Consider the following 18,067-nt stretch of genomic DNA (forward strand, 5'->3'; position numbering starts at 1 on the left):
GGGACTAGGATCATAATCACCATTGATATAAATTATCACTATCAAATGGTCTGTACTGACTACCTGTTCAGTTATTTAGTATTTTGCTAACAAATTCAAGCCACCTAACTGCAGCTGTCTGCTATTACAACTAATCTCACATTGCTGGATTTATTAAAGCATATTACATATTTCTTTGTGCTGTAGTTTGTAGCCTGTAACAACTGGACTACAAACAAGAAGTTACAGCCTAGTATGGGGTCCCTATATCCAAAATAAACTCCATGGCCATTAACAGCTCGAGGCCCACGTGGATGTTTCTAAGTGCGTGAAGAAACGCCATAATTAATGCAACGCCTGCCTGTGCTTCGGCCTTCAGGATGATTGGAATCCTACCAACCGTCTGTTTATCCCATTTGTGACCTAGAAATTGTGACTGTGGAATACAAAGACTACATTTAGGGTAATATTTAGTGGGTGACTGTGGAATACAAAGTCTACATTTAGGGTAATATTTAGTGGGTAAAAACACTTATCTGTCCGTATTAGTCACTGTTGATTTTAATTGAACTGTTAAAGAGGGCACCATAGGCCGTTAAACGCTTATGTTGTGCCTCCTCCTTCCAAAACCTAGTGTAGACTATGAGCCAGCCTGCCACTAGCACTAACTCTCACCAAGTGATTATATATAGAATTGCTGTTATCTTTATTTGCATTATTCCTGTTTTGGCTGTACTGGTTCTTATTTTTTTTATATGCATTTAGGTGTGACTACGTCTTTAATCTAATGTGCTATATGTTTGTCCTACTTAGCCTATAGAGTATAACCTTTAGATTAAATTAATATAACAGAAGATATGCGCTCTTATGATACTGATAGCTTCTAGTATTAACAAGTGAATGTATATTGTCTAACAGTTTTTTATAACTATTGTCCTATTATACTGTTGTCTATGTTAGTTCTTGCTGCTCACCACTACTGTTGTCTCTCTCTCTCTCTCTCTCTCTCTCTCTCCCACAAGTACCCTGCTCTTCACTGTATTGATCCAGCCTATAATTTCTGAGAACCTACATACCTCCCAACAAAGGACCCGTGGTTTCATCTCACTGCCTCTCCTCCCTGCTCCCTCTCTCAAGAAAATAAGAAAGTATGTTTCTATGTCCTGCCTGTAAAGCATACTACCGTTCACTGTTGCTCCAGGGGTTCTAAAGCACGCTCTGAGCCCGGTCAGCCAGCAGCCCCCCCCCCAACTAGCTACCTTTGTTAACCTTACTCCTACACCACCTTTTAGTCCCCCTCTCACTAACTTTTCTCCTTCCATATTCTGCTACAGCCTACCCCCCCTTTCTGTAGCTGCTTGTAATACTAGCTTTGCCCTATAGGTGGCACATCTATCCCATCCAATATTTCTTCTGCTTTTCATTTGCTATTCTGCTTTATTATTCTACACTTCTTTGACCTTAAATTACTCTAAACTTCACACTTTACCCTCTATTATAACTTGCTATACCAGCCTGTTTTCTAACAGACTCCTAACTTTTCTCTGCTTCTTCTTACCTTACACATAATTGACTTACCTTCAATATTCAGCTCTGCTGATTGTTTCTCCTCTAGCTGCTCCATTCTCTGTTTCAACCTGCTCCGTTCGCCCTGCGGGCTCACTCCGCTCCCCTACCCTACCCCCAATTTCCACCCACCCCAGTGGTCCTAAACTTATACTTCACTGACCACTCCCTCATCCTATCTCTTCCTATCACAATCCTCATCATCACCAAACCACACCCGGAACTCTCTCTCCTGATTAGTACTACTAAGCTCTCTTTCAAACCACTCCCTCTACTTCCCAACCTTACACTACACTACTCTACCTCCTATCTAAGCCCCTGTTACTTTCTCACCTACTTAACTTATAACCTGCTCATCCTCTTCATACACTCTCTTTTCCTTACTACTTCACCTACTAACACAAACTACTCCCTACTTAAATCCTCGTGCTATGGCCCCATCAAATAAAACTATATTCACCACCTTTTTATTCCTAACTACCACACTAGCCTTTCTTACCATACCTTATTCACTTACCTCCTACGAACATCTTTCTCTATCTGAACAAAACCATTACAGCCAACAGACTTTACCATCTTCTTTCACCTTTTCCCTTAACCATAGTAACATAACCTGTTTCTCTAACTATATATTACCAAAATTCTACAGAACAACCCACATTATTTACTTCTCTACCAAAAAGACTTTTAATAACCTCTATAAACTCCTAAAATCTCTACTATACCCCCAGCAACCCCCCCTCCTAGACGGTGACATTCATCCAAACCCTGGCCCCTATACTGGCTCCCCCACTAACCCTACCAATTTTACAGTACCCATACTTTCTACAATTACGAATCCATCTAACTCCCTTCTGATAGCTCACCTTAACATTAGAAGTATTAACAATAAAATCTCCCACCTGCATGCACTCCTAGATGTACGCTCATTTGACATTCTATGTTTTACAGAAACTTGGCTAAAACCATCTACTCTAGACCAGGAAATTAGCCCTCCTGGCTATAACATCCTCATAAATGACCGTAAAATAAAAAAGGTGGGGGTTTAGCCATTCTCTATAAATCTAATCTCCAAATTTCCCCCATTAATGTGCTTCCATCATTAGACTCCAAATCTGAAACCCTATCAAACTCCAAATCAATAACTCCAAATCTATCTATATAATCTGCATGTATCTACCTCCAGGTAATAACACATATTCTCTAGAGAACCTGCTGAGTCACCTCTCTACCCAACTACCCCAGGAGACCATTGTACTTGGTGACGTTAACATAGACTGGTCCACTTGCAGTTCTCTAAACCCTACCAACCACATAAACCTCTTCGGATTCTCACAATTAATAACAACTCCTACAAGAATCCATAAACCTAGTAACAAGGAAAGTACTCTGGACTGGATTCTTATTAATAGCCACCCTGAATCTTATACTCCAGGAACCCTTCCAGACGATATCAGTGACCACGTACTTACCTACATTATTAGACAAAAAGTCCATATTGCAACTACTCATAATCTCAAAACCTCCCACTTAAAAGAATTCTTTAATCCAGACAGCTTCTTAACCGAATTGCAAGCATGTGACTGGTCACCACTAACCTATCTAGAACTAGACGAAGCTGTCACCTATTTTAATACGAACTTTCTTCAAATCCTAGACTCCCATGCACCTTATCGCTCCACTAGAATAAAAGACAAATCTGCCGCTTGGCTCACAAAACAAACTAGGCAAAAGATACTCCTCAGAAATAAAATCTGGGCCAAATGGAGATCTACCAAATGTACAACAACCCACCTCCAATTTAAACAGCTAAGAAATGCCACCAAAAAGGATATTCTTAGAGACAAAAAAGATTTCTTCCTACACCTTCAACAAACCAATCAACAAACTCCACAAAAATTCTGGTCTGGGATAAACAAACTTATTCAGCCAGGTCACACTACTACTCCTGACCCAACCGGTTTCAACAATAGCAACTCCAACCTAATCCCTGATGCCTTTAATAACTATTTCACAGATGCCATTCAAACCCTAGCCAATTCTTTACCCCCCCACTGCTTCCCAACCAAATAACTGCAATACTTCTTTACCCACCTTTCAAATACAACCTGTATCTACATCTCTCATATGTAAACTTCTTCAAAAATTGAAACTTTGCACCCCTTCTGCCGACCATCTCCCATCTGAATACCTACAAATAGCCGCAAAAGCCATAGACTATCCCATCTCTATCCTTATTAACAGAACTATCTCTGAGGGCAAAATCCCTGCTTTATGGAAAATATCCCATATCATCCCCCTACATAAAGGAGGACCATCTACTGAGCTCTCTAACTTTCGCCCTATTGCTCTACTCTCCCCATTAGCTAAGATAATTGAAAAATGTATTCACAAACAACTGCTTAACCACTTACTACAAAATAACCTACTGGCAAACTGCCAACATGGCTTTAGGCCATTCCATAGCACATCTACTGCCCTTTTATCCTTTACCGACTCTATATATAAAAATCGTAACAATAACTCATTTTCCTCTGCACTATTCATTGACCTGTCAAAAGCCTTTGACATGGTTAACCATAACCTACTATTAGACAAACTAAAGGCTCACTCTCTTGATCCTCAAGCCATACAATGGTTTAGGTCTTATCTGAAAAATAGACAGCAAGCAGTACTTTGGCATAACAATCTGTCTTCACTACTTCCAGTAAATATTGGAGTACCCCAGGGCTCTATCTTAGGTCCCCTACTCTTCTCCTTATTTATTAATAACTTACACATGAACTTACCTCAAGCCACCTGCATTCAATATGCAGACGACTCCACCTTAATATGTACAGCCAAGGATATATCCTCTCCACTCCCTCACCCAAACTGTGTTTCAGAAGGTTGAAAACTGGTTTATGCAACACTGCCTCCTCCTTAATCCCAAAAAAACAAACCTACTGCTTTTTACTCCTACTCATAAATCACCTATTCCTTTCTTCTCTTTAACCTCTAACAATGGTACCAACATTACCCCAGAGACTACAACCCGCCTACTAGGTGTAACTATTGATAATCGTCTCAACTATGATGAACACATAAACTCCACTATAAAGTCTGTAAACAGAAAACTTGGCACCCTCTATAGAATAAAACCCTTCCTTACCCCTTCTGCAAGGAAAACAATTGCCCAGACCCACCTCATTTCCACCCTTTTCTATGCCTCTGTTATATATACCAACCTATCCAAAAACAACCTCTCTAAACACTCCACCTGTTATAATAGCATAGCTAGATTCATCACATGTTCCCCCTTTAAAACTGACCACTGCCTTAACCTCAAACAACTTGGATGGCTAGAACTGCAAAACCATATACTCTTTCAACAATTACTTATTATGCAAAAGATCCTGTACCACCCTAACAACACCCCTATCCTCACTAATCTAATTACACCATATACTAATCTAGCTACACTACGCTCTGCTAACAAGCTTCTAGTTTCCTCAAATAAAGCCAACAACAAAGCCGGGGATTCACTTTTCTCAAACACTGCAGGAAAATTCTGGAATCAGCTTCCTGCTGAATTATCTTCCCTTGCTTCTACTTCTCTTTTTAAAAAACATCTTAAAGAACATCTGAAAGCTCATTGGCTTTGTCCATGTACTAACCCAGACTGACATCTTTTTCCCTTTCTATTCTTAACCCTATCCCTTCTCCTTTAACCTTTGCCTCCAAATCGAATTACTACTCTTCCTCTGGAATAAGACAATGACATATATATTCTTTCCCTTAACTAAGACTTGCTCATACCTTCTAGTGTGATTTGTAGAATTGTTTTAGTTTAGTTTTTGTAGAATTGTTTAGTTTTTACTAAAACTGTTTAGTATACAAATGTATTATTATAACCGTTCACTAGACCAATGCTACGTCTGTATTTATTCTTAATGGTTCTATGCATGGTTAACTTTCTCATTATTCATATTTGGAGCTTTTCTCCCCGGGCCTCTACTGAAAATGGACATGTATCCAGCTAGACTAGCCTGGTCAACAAGTGTAAAATAAATAAAATAAATAAATAAATAAATAATATTGCTCATTTTCTAAAGCATCTTTGATGGACAACTAATCAACTTGTTTTCCTGTTGTACTCCTCATGGTAAAATTGCAAAGGATTTTACAACAAATGAAGTCTGCAATTTATTGTTTGATTTTTTTTTTTTTTTTTTTTTTAGTTTCACTGTTTATTCATTTTTTTTATATAACCACACCACAAAATAATGCCATGATAGGAACTTCACAATGATTTACATACATCTGAAAAGTATTCTGGGTAAGCAAAAACAGCTTCTTCCTTGCCTTGTACTTCACTACTACATAAACGCAAATATTAAGTTTCGATGTAAAGTATTCCACCCGCAAAGCCTTGTTGACAACCTTTTTTTCTGGGATGTAAGAAACTCATACTGATGCATTTAGCGTAGAAATATACTACATGCATTCGAAACACACTTGCTCGAGGTGCACTTTCTCACTGTCATTCGCTTATTCCATCAGCTGCTCTAACTTCTACCAACTTGCCTCCCTTAACTAAGCATTTCTCTCTAAGACCAATCTTGGCCATACTGGAACATTAATCCTAACCTTAAAAACTCCCATCCATTCATATTCAAGTTTGAGTGTGAGCAGACGGTCACTAGGGCTACAAGATACATCAAGTCCATGGCATTTAGGAACTTGTCTTCAAGTGCTTGGGTCTTCAGCAGCTGGACCCTGGAAATACTGTATACATTAATTTTGCTAGTGGAGCATTTTGGGTTTATTCTTTCATGATGTCATGGTAGGTATTTGCAGTTACAAAAAAAATGTCAGGGAGGCCATCCTCATCATCAAAATAAAACACAAGAACATCAGGCTTTTTGCATTAATAAATATATAAATTGGTATTGTATATAGTATGTAGGTTATTCCCCACCTTCACAGGTTTGTTACATACAATTGCTTCTGAAAGTAACTGATACGCTTTAAGTGATGTCCAGAAAATCACATACTTTATACAACTGGAGGGTGTAAGGAGAGTCCTGCTCAGGTCCCCAGGCTGCGTCCTGCATACAGGTAATTACCTGAGTAACTATGACATAACATCTTCATAGAATTAATAGTCCTGAGGATCAGGGGTACCCCAGGCACTTACTTTTCATACTACAGAGATGATCTTGATTACCTTTTGGAGGTAAGCACCCTAAATGTTTTGGGGTCTACAGCCTGCCATTTGCGACCGTAGTCATACAACTGTTAGCTGAACTGACAAAATTACAGCAGTTGATGTAATACAATGAACTCCTCATTGGGGTACAGTGCTTTCATTCAGCCTTTTGCTGCATGGCAGACATTTGACTTTGGTTATTTCAAATTTCAAAGATGGAATTTTAAATAGCGACTAGTAAAACTGATTTTGGTGTTTCTCTAAGAACTCCATGAGATGATTGATTGAGATCCTTGTGAGTGAAGTCATCCTCTACTATGGTAAACTTCAGATTTTTTGAGATCTGCACTGTAACATTGTGCAAGACATAGGGAGGTCAAAGGCAATGATCTCAATAATCCACACTTGTGGTCAACAGGACAAACCTCTAAGGGCATAAATAAGTTTACTTTTACGCCAAGTTCCTCCTTCTTCCTGCCAAGGCTGATAAAATTGATCGACATCAGGGGATCATTAGTAGGTCTGAGTAAGTGTGATTATGGTTAAGCATTTTGTCTTTTTTGGGGTGTCCTAGGTTGCCAAACCATGTTAGCGTTGGCAACTTCTCTCCAAAGTATATGCATATCACCTGACTGCTGCACTGGTTTCCCAGTTCCCTTTGCATACTTCATTACCAGTTTGGCTTCCCCTACACATGGCACAATGTCCCTAATACAACACTGAAATCTTGCCCAAGTAGCAGTCTCTCTGAAAATGAAGGTGGAGGTGAGCGTCAGTTATAACACTTCCTTGACTCTCTGGGGAATTTTCCCTGTGCTTCCTTCATAACCTCCAACCTAGAGGCATCCAGCCTTGTAACATTAGATGACTGTCCTTACCAATGCATCGGAATCTAAACTGAGCATGCGGGCCACACAGAGGCGGGGTTTTGTGACATCATCTTCTCATTCCCCTCTGCTACCAGGAACTACTTGAAATTCTAAGACTCATTAGTACGAGCCCAGGAACATCAAAATGGAAGGGCCAAAAATGTGGACTTACACATATTAAGTCCATGACTGCTGTTCCTCGGAGTATTCCCTTTTCTCCAAGGTATGGCAGTCTCGGATTTCGTATATGTACATTCAATGGGGTTTGGAGGCTTGTCTCCCATATCATGGAGTTGCAGATGAATTCATTGTTCTCCTGTGTTTTTGGCCTTTTCTTTTATCATTTCAGAGTGACCTGTTATGAGTCTTGGCATTTCAAAAGGGACCCCCAGCAAAAAAAAAAAAAAAGCAGAAATGAAGTGTCTTGGTTCTCTTTTGCCAGCTCACTGACCAGTCATGCTGACTCAGGAACCTATGTCACTGGCTGCACAGGCAGGTGGACGCTCTACTTTTGTGTTCACAGGCCAGTCAGATCATTAATGATATTCTAAGAAGGGATCAAAGGAAGAGCTGGAGAGCACCAACTGTGAATAACAGCTATATTATCAGCTGCACACTGATATGCTGTTGGTTTTGTAACTCATCAGTGTCTGAATATTGAACATACAGTGTCACAAGTACAATCAGTAACCTGCTGACCTTTCTGCCTCTTCAGCTGCTGTTGGTTGTTTCACCTACCATCAGCATATTACAGAACTGCAGGTAGACACAGCCTTACAGCTCACACTGTTCAACTTACTTCATAATATGTTTGAAAGTGTCTTATCTAAAAAGATGACTTTTCACTGAGTTAAACCAATTAATCTATCTGGCCCAAAAGCCCTTTTACAGATGTGATCTTAGCAAAAACACTCCTCAGTACAAACCTAGTAAGAGTTTAAAAAGCCAATGATCCAAAGACTAGATTACCTGAGAAAACACTTGCAAACTTAGAAGGGATTGTAGATTTGTACAGCAACAAGGATGGTTTCTTCAATGGCAGTAAGGAAGCCATACTTGCTGGTGTGTGAGTGATCATTCTCAATGGTATTCAGGAAGCCATACCTGATGGTGTACGAGTGATCATCCTCAACGGCATTAAGGAAGCCATACTTGCTGATGTGTGAGTGATCATCCTCAACGGCATTCAAGAAGCCATATTTGCTGGTGTGTGAGTGATCATCCTCAATGGCATTAAGGAAGCCATACTTGCTGGTGTGTGAGTGATAGTACATCATCATGTTATCACAGCAGCTTTCCATGGCAAATGTTTTTGATAACTTGGGGATATACAAGACCACCTACAACTTTAAGAATGGCGTTTAACAAAAATACAAGATGAAAATTACTGCAAACAGTAATAAACTTATTAGTAACCATTTAAAATATCATACCTCTTCAAGAAATAGGTCAATATCAGACATGGGAACACGGTTTTCAGTTCTGTTGGCTACAAGAACCCTTTTCACAGAGGGACATGTCTTTACTGCGTGGTCAACTGTCTTCTTGAGTTCAACAATTTTTCCTCCGCGTATACCCTGGTTAGCAGTGATAACTATTTCAGACTCAGCTGTCATTGCAAACATAAAAAATAAAAAACAACACAATGAGTAATGCGCTACAAAAATGGCATCAAATATAAAGCTAGTGAATTTTTACTGTGCCTCTTTCCACATTTGGCAAACTTGATATTTTAAGTGGATAACAATTGAAATTAACACTTTAATGCAGATCTAATTGTATCTAAATTTCCCTAATCACATTTATGCATTTTTAGATTCAGTGGAGACCTGATCATATCAGGATTTCTTTGAGCAAGACTGCATATGTGTGATTTCCCCCTATGCATAAGTGAATTTGTAGGACTACCTCAAACATGCACACCCCTAGCAAACCTTCACTTCTTAAGAAAATCTAGTAATGTACAGAGCATGGGTCTCATCTGTAAGAGCAATAACCTTGGCTTTTGAAGGATTGGACTCAGGCTGCTACAGGACCAACCAAGGTAAGAACTGTGTAACAATGAATATTTTGCCTCTCAGGGTGAAGGGCACTGCACTGTGCATTGACAGTAACCTCCAGTGGAAGAAAGCGGCACTGCATCTAGCTATGTTAGTGGTAAGGAAGGGGCACTAGAACAGGAAAATATCAGGCAGTTTGCTCTCTTTCCTGCTGAGTAGTTCTCCATTTTTTTCTCTCAGCCACTATTCAATCAGCTACCAGTGTGAGAACATGGAATAGTTGAGACTCTACAGCTTCTGGAAGTTGAAGTTCTCAGTACACCAAGACTGTCTCAACAGTCTGCTGTACCATCTGAAGCAGAAATACGGTAGATAATCTCCAAGTAATGAGGGAGTTATTGGGGGTCATGCCCCAGTCCAATGCTTCCATGAGCTAATCAAGCAGGGCAGGTACTTAGTCAAGACTTACAAAGTATAATAACTTATAAATTACATCCTAATAGGTTTGTAAGTGTCTTACCAAAAGATGAATTTTCACTGAGGGCTCCTAATCATGTATATAATCCGTTTATCACACCTCATCATACTAAGTTGCTTAAATATTCACACATATTATAAAATTGCTGCTCGTACTGAATGCCCCTCCATCTATTTTACTGATCAAGTTTTCTGGCGAATGCTGCTGTACTTGAATATCTCATAACACACATACATATACAACTTAATCATGGGTGTAGCCTACATGAGGGCTTTGTTCTTTCAATCTTAATATCACACCAGACTTTATCACCTCTTACAACCTGGAAAAATCAAAGGTTAACTCCCACAAGGCAGCGTTTTAGAGAAAAGTTTCCGTTATTTACTAAATCTCAATACTATATCTCATTTACATACTTGTATAACAGAAAGGCTGCTGGAACTGTGTTTCAAACGAACAAATATTTAAAAGCTATACATTTATATTTTATTCATGAACAACATTCCTTACGGTATGCTATGGCTACAGGATTTCTTGATGCATACATATACACATAAAATGCAAAATACTGAAAATGGGAATTTGCCCTTCCTTCATTGTTGCTCGATCTCAGAGTTGACATATATAATTAGCCGGGGGCAGGGGGGACTCAGGGGCATGTGTGTGTGTGTGAAAAAAGATGATTAAAAAAAGATGATGAAAACAAATAGTAAAGTTATGACAAATAATTCAGATAGAAACGTTGGCAAAAGAGCATGAATTTGCTATCTATCTATCTATCTATCTATCTATCTATCTATCTATCTATCTATCTATCTATCTATTCATTTTACTTGTCCCAGTGGCCTTTGGCCTGTGCTTTGCCTTCCAGCTTATTACCAACCATGCACTGTTTCACTGTGCTCTTTACATCCTGATGTGCCCCTTTATATCCCCACATATTTACTCTCAAGTGACTGCATTCTGTCATGCTTCCCCTGGAAAGGGTTTTGAGCACTGCAGCCTAACAACATAACAGAACACAAGCCTCCTCTTGTCTGTGAATAGCTGCAGCATACTTTTGCACCTCCTTATATTTTTTCAGCACTGTAAGGTTGCTCTCTCCCTTCCCTGTTCCTGGAAGTGACTAATGGCAGTGCTTCTCTCTCTCTCTCTCTCTCTCACTGGCTGCCACAGAAGGACATGTAATCCCCCATCACTCAGTGTACTTCCCTTTGGGTGCTCCTTCCATGGTGAGAATACCACATGAACTAGCACCTGTGACACAGAAGAGCAGTGAACTCACGGCTGCTGAGATGCTATACTAGAACGTTACTAAGATTCTTTTTATTATCCTAATGCCTGGATGCCCACAGCCATCACTCTAGTTTCCTGCATGGCAACCCACTGAGGCATAATCTTGTTTCAAAAATATTCTATCAGGTCAAACAACAAAAGGAACTGTAAAACTGACAGAAGTCGCAAAAAAAATCAGAGCAGGATAATCAGCTATTAGAACTTTAGTTTTACTTATAATTAAATCAGCTCAGGTAATATGATTAACATAAATCATTTATGCAAACGTTTAAGTCAGTCTGTGGAGGAAAACTTAATATTTATCTATTTAACATTCGTTTACTGGGAAAGTCCAACTTGGAAAGAACCAATTTTCAGCGGAGGCCCAGGCAGAAACGCTCCAGACGCATGTCTTTGTAACGTGTGAGGAAACTGGCACTGTCTGTGTCACAGCAGATGTGTTATATTGCAGGCAGAAATCCTTCCTTCCATGCCAGAGTGAGTGAGATGGCCAGGCTGCTCCTTCCCACCTACTGTACCCACCTTCTCCACTGAAAAACCATTAGCTGAACTCAGGTTGGCTGGGTCATTCTCAGGGCTCCATTCCTCTCCGTCATGTAGCTGGGTTGTAAAGTATAAATAATAGCAGAAGGTATTTGAAACTTAAAGCATACTTCATTCTACTCTGTTCCTAAAATATCATATGGAAGTATTAGATTAGCTGCACTTTTAAGTCACTGTGTCTAGTCAATTTCCTTTCACAGGTTAGAATCAAACCCCGCATGCTGTGCTTCTCAGGTACGTACATTAAGCATTATGCCATCCCCAATCTCTCATTTAATAGCACTTTACACAAGACTACTTTAATAAAAGTTTACAGCAAAGGACTGCTTTGTGAGGAGAATGACGTTAATCTGTTTGCCATATGAGCTGCACTTCTGATATTTACAGCAGAAGGTATGGAGAAGTTTATTACTTTTTAAAATTTAAATGAATTAAATAATTTCTATAATCAACAATTGCTATAACATTGTATAGAATATGAAATGGCTCTAAAAAGACTCCATGCTAAAAATCAGTCATCTTGCACCTTTTGAGGAAGATGAGGATGACCTAAAAACCTACCTAAAATGACACGCAGTATTAACAGAAAGAGATTATAATAAGCATTAGAAGCTTGTCCTTCCTCCTTACAATGAGACATCAAACTGAGGTCCCATCTGCCTAAGAAGGTGGTATCTCAGGTGGATGCAAATGTACTCATGGTGCCTATTAAAAACAGTGGGCAAAGCTCTCCAGACCTGTGGCCAGATATCCCCTAGTCAGCATGAATATCACCTTGGGTCTTCAACTTCTTCTCTCAGAAATAAAGTGCTTAATGTCAGCTAAACTGTTACAGGAACATTTTCAAAAGTTAAACAATAAACTGGAAAAATCTGAAAAAGCCCTACATGATTGCAAGTTTTTAAAATCGGTGCAACCTTTATGATTATGAAAAATACAGATATTTTGCCTGACCATGGCCTTTGTAGGATGTCAGACATCTCAGCATAGAAGAAGGTTCCTTTCTATAATAGACATGGGGTACAACAACATTCAGTGGTTTATAATATGGCAAGCAAGAACACCATTTCAGGGCAAATGGAGAAGATCAGAGTTAATTCCTTGATAAAACATCATTGCAGATTCTGCACTTCTCAGACAAAAGGCGACATTTTACGTCTATAATACTAAGGCAGCTTCATAATACAATGGAGGAAGCAAAACCAATGGGTTCATCTGCTACGGGGAGGGGGCATTAAAAAATAATCATAACAAATAAACAAACTGTACTGCATGCATTCCTGAAACTGACTTTGGTGAAGTTAAACAATCCAATTATACTTCAACTGAAAGAAGTCACAGGCATTAGTAATGGGCTTAAAGTTTATCCTGATGAAAACTGCAAAACTTTTAGAGAGTTAAGGAAGGCTGATATTGGTTTTTCAAAAGTTTAATTTAAAAATTTTGTTTTCCAGAGACTTGGAATTTTGTGCAGGTTGAACTGAGCAGGAATATATATAGATGGTTCCCAGTTCCAAATGGGCATGTTTATCAATAGTCCTGATGTTTCTGAATGACCAACTTTCTTTCTATTTATGTCACGGAATGAAAGATATAATCGATCTATAAATGTGTCTGTATCTACTGGTGAAATATTTGGTTTAGATGATGTTATTTTTTAACAGTTATGTTGCAAAACTCTGTATTCAAATAAAGTGGACAGACACATATGACTGCAATGCTTTTTGATGGGAGGGTACAAGAAATTAAGGAAACAGGGAGTGTGCTTAACTTTGTGAGCTACAGTACAGTTACAGTATTTCCAAATGGTAAGGGTGACCGAGATGACTCGGACAGCTTCCCACCTATTTCTTTCTGTAACACTAATATAAAGTTAATTGTGGGAGGTTTGGAGGCTAGATTGGAGAAGTAAGAGACGAAATGTTTTTTATTTTGTTGTTGCTGTTTTTTTTTCTTTTCTTTTTTTCTTTTAGAGGGAGATCTGCCATGGATCATTGGAGATTATTCCTAAATTTTGTAGCCTGGGCAGAAGAGAAAGTCAGGAGAAGTGAGGGGTTGTATTAACAGACATACATACAAAAACCTCTGATAATGTAATCTAGACGTTTTTCATCGGAAGCACTGCAAGAGCTCTCAAGGGAACGAAACTGTGTGTACTGTGTGAGGGTCTTATATAATGGCTCAATGATTGTGTGAGGGTCTTATATAATTGCTCAAGGATTATGTGAGGGTCTTGTATAATGGCTCACAGATCATGTGAGGGTCTTCTACAATGGCTCATGGATTGTGTGAGGGTCTTATGTAATGGCTCATGGATTGTATGAGGGTCTTATACAATGGCTCATGGATTGTGTGAGTGTCTTATGTAATGGCTCATGGATTGTGTGAGGGTCTTATACAATGGCTCATGGATTGTGTGAGTGTCTTATATAATGGCTCATGGATTGTGTGAGGGTCTTATACAATGACTCATGGATTGTGTGAGGGTCTTATACAATAGCTCATGGATTGTGTGAGGGTCTTATATAATGGCTCATGGATTGTGTGAGGGTCTTATATAATGGCTCATGAATTGTGTGAGGGTCTTATATAATGGCTCATGGATTGTGTGAGGGTCTTATACAATGTCTCATGGATTGTGTGAGTGTCTTATATAATGGCTCAAGGACTGTGTGAGGGGTCTTATATAATGGCTCATGGATTGTGTGAGGGTCTTATATAATGGCTCAAGGATTGTGTGAGGGTCTTATATAATGGCTCATGGATTGTGTGAGGGTCTTATATAATGGCTCAAGGATTAGAATTTCAGTAAAAGATGACACATCCGATCTGAGAGAACTAGGTAGGGGGACCAGACAGCAATGCCAAATGTCCCTGAGTCTATTTACAGCTAGGTAGGGAGACAAGACAACAATGCCGAAACTCCATGATCCTATTTAGAGCTAGGTAGGGAGACACAACAACAATGACACAACTCCACGATCCTATTTAGAGCTAGGCAGTGGGACAAGACAACAATGACACAACTCCATGAACCTATTTAGAGTTAGGTAGGGGGACAAGACAACAATGACACAACTCCATGAACCTATTTAGAGTTAGGTAGGGGGACAAGACAACAATGACACAACTCCATGATCCTATTTAGAGATAGGTAGGGTGACAAGACAAAAATGACAACTCCACAATCCTATTTAGAGCTAGGCAGAGGGACAAGACAACAATGACACAACTCCATGATCCTATTTAGAGCTAGGCAGGGGGACAAGACAAAAATGACACAACTCCATGAACCTATTTAGAGCTAGGTAGGGGGATAAGACAACAATGACACAACACCATGAACCTATTTAGAGTTAGGTAGGGGGACAAGACAACAATGACACAACTCCATGAACCTATTTAGAGTTAGGTAGGGGGACAAGACAACAATGACACAACTCCATGATCCTATTTAGAGATAGGTAGGGTGACAAGACAAAAATGACAACTCCACAATCCTATTTAGAGCTAGGCAGGGGGACAAGACAACAATGACACAACTCCATGATCCTATTTAGAGCTAGGCAGGGGGACAAGACAACAATGACACAACTCCATGATCCTATTTAGAGCTAGGCAGGGGGACAAGACAAAAATGACACAACTCCATGAACCTATTTAGAGCTAGGTAGGGGGATAAGACAACAATGACACAGCTCCATGATCCTATTTAGAGCTAGGCAGGGAGACAAGACAATGACACAACTCCATGATTCTGTTTCTTATACTTATGGAACACTTGGCTAAGGGAGGTTTTATGTATTTGAAAGAGATGGTGAGGAAAGGGAGATCAGTCATGGAAACATGTTTGAAGACAACTGCATGGTGCTATTTGGGGGATCTGATGGAGATATTCCCTGGAGTATTAGAGGCTTTTAATAGATTTGTACTTTCATTGAAAAAACATTGGTAATTATGGTACAAAAGGGTCAAGAATTCTGGTGGCACTATCTTGGTCTGTGGAAGGACAGAAATACTTGGAGTGAGGATGAATTTGATGGCCTGCTCTTCCAGGGACTTTGCACATATTAGGAATTCATCCAGACATGGATAATTGTGAATGCCCTGCACCCTGAGCTGGGCAAAGACTAGAGGTAAACACTTTGTAAATACCCTAGAAGCAAGTGAAACTTCAAAGGGCAGGGAGAAGAACTAGATGTATTTTGCCCTACTAGAAACAGGAAGAGCTTTCTGAGCTCCCTAAAGATGTGGATGTCCAGGCACACACAAGTCCAGTGTGACCATAAGGGCAACCGGGTACATCTGTAAGCAGAAGAGGTAAGATGGATGGAGGGTAAGCATCTTAGATTTCTTTATCACCAGAACCTTGTTTAACCTTCAAAGGTCCAATACAGACAGTCATAGCCTATCTATTCTGGGGACCAGAAACTCCGTAACATGAAATCTCTGCCTTGTCCTGATGACAAAAGACATTTTCTATTCCTACTAAAATAAGCACTTCTTTTAAGGTGGTTTCTGCCAAGGTTATCTGATATAGTGGAACAAGAGACATTCCCATGAAAAGATGAATGGCTCAAGACCTGATTTTGTACCCTGTACTTAAAGGTTCCCTTACCAATGGTCTATAATCAACTTAAAACACTGCGATCTAAAAATGGATATTATTCATGCAAGCAGGTTGGTGAATATAGGACAGGTAGGGGGAGGTGAGCTGCTGTAGTCAGAAAGGTGGTGGGTGATGTCCTCTTGTCTTTCTAGGCCATTCTTCTTGCTCTGTCTTACTGCTTCCCTTGATCATTTGTTTATTAGCCTTTCTCATATGCCTTCTCCTGTTTGGACTCTCTGACTTAATATTTCTTGTAGTAGAAGGCTCACTGATTGGAAGGGAAATCTTTGATTTACTTTGGAAATGGGGAAATAAACAATTGTTTTAGTTTCCACATCTTTGCCCTTTTCCCTCAGTTTCTTCAATGTTGTGTGTGTGTGTGTGTGTGTGTGTGTGTGTGTGTGTGTGTGTGTGTGTGTGTGAGTGTGAGTGTGTGTCTGTGAAAGGGGTTATAAAAGCAAATCATTGTCGAAGGTTATGCTTATTAGCTGGCAGCGGTCATCTGATGACTGAGCATTGGGCATCATCGTTCACAATGGTGTCCATCTTATTATGGCCACATTTAATGCCTGCTTAGTGAGCGTGGTCTTCAGGAGTTTGGAAATACATTGCTTAAGGAATACATCAAAAGCTGCTTTTACCTAACTGCAACCAACATTTTTGTAACTAACTCATTTATTGCTCTAATTAAATAACATATTTTCATTATTTACATTTTAAGTGCGACATCAAACCACAACAACATTCCATACATTTCCATATGTCTTGATTACAGCAGTCACTATGTTGCCAGTCATTTACTTGTAATTAGATAATTCTAGCTTTTCTAGGGCATATATTCTAAACATTGCTATTATTCTGGAAAGCTATTTAACACTCGCAAACAGTTTAGTTATTGTATTCTAATTCTAGTTTACAATTGTATCATCTGGGGTGAAAGCTGAATATATCACTTTTATGAATCAAATCACACTACAGTTACCACAATCTCAAAATCTGGAATTTTCACTAAATACCTAATACTTTTAGAGCTGATGTCCACCGTCTCTCTCAGCATTCTCCTAAGATTTCCTTTGTCATTACTGTTATTCTATGCCTCTTTGCTCTTCACCCCCCCCCCACCAAAAAACTGCATCAGCAAACCTCTACACCAAATGACAATTTATGGTGAAAACTCTAATCAGCAGCTCTTCAGGCCAGTCCTTTATTAATATTCAATCCTCCCCCACCTATTTACCATTTTTTCAATACTGAATAACATTAACTGGTGTCCTTTCTGAATTTACAGTTTACCCCTACGGGAATTATCCCAAACAATTCCTCACATTCACTTCATACATCCTTCATCCTCCTGTAAATCGACCTTCATCTAGTGTACATACTTTACCATGTTCCTGTCTGTACTCCATATCATCTCATCCACATCATCTCATCCACATATAAGCATAACCAACAGGAGGAAAAGAAACCTAATATTATCTCTATAATCAAATTTATAAGCTAGTTTACCAACAGGAGAAGGAGGTATTAAAGACT

The 18,067-nt window shown here is 39.3% G+C and overlaps 1 protein-coding gene across 2 annotated transcripts in view; it reads right to left on the reverse strand.

The window, feature by feature from the left end:
• Positions 1-18,067, reverse strand: part of LOC122804648 (acetyl-coenzyme A synthetase 2-like, mitochondrial) — an 874,305-nt gene that overhangs the window by 590,951 nt on the left and 265,287 nt on the right. For both annotated transcript variants that reach the window (XM_044074629.1, XM_044074630.1), the window contains exon 4: positions 9,039-9,214. In XM_044074629.1, coding sequence (XP_043930564.1) covers positions 9,039-9,214 — 176 coding nt within the window. The remainder of the gene's footprint in view (positions 1-9,038; positions 9,215-18,067) is intronic.

The sequence above is a fragment of the Protopterus annectens genome, chromosome 6.part0, assembly GCF_019279795.1.
Source record: "Protopterus annectens isolate FY-2018-M chromosome 6.part0, PAN1.0, whole genome shotgun sequence".
In the NCBI taxonomy this organism is placed as follows: domain Eukaryota; kingdom Metazoa; phylum Chordata; order Ceratodontiformes; family Protopteridae; genus Protopterus; species Protopterus annectens.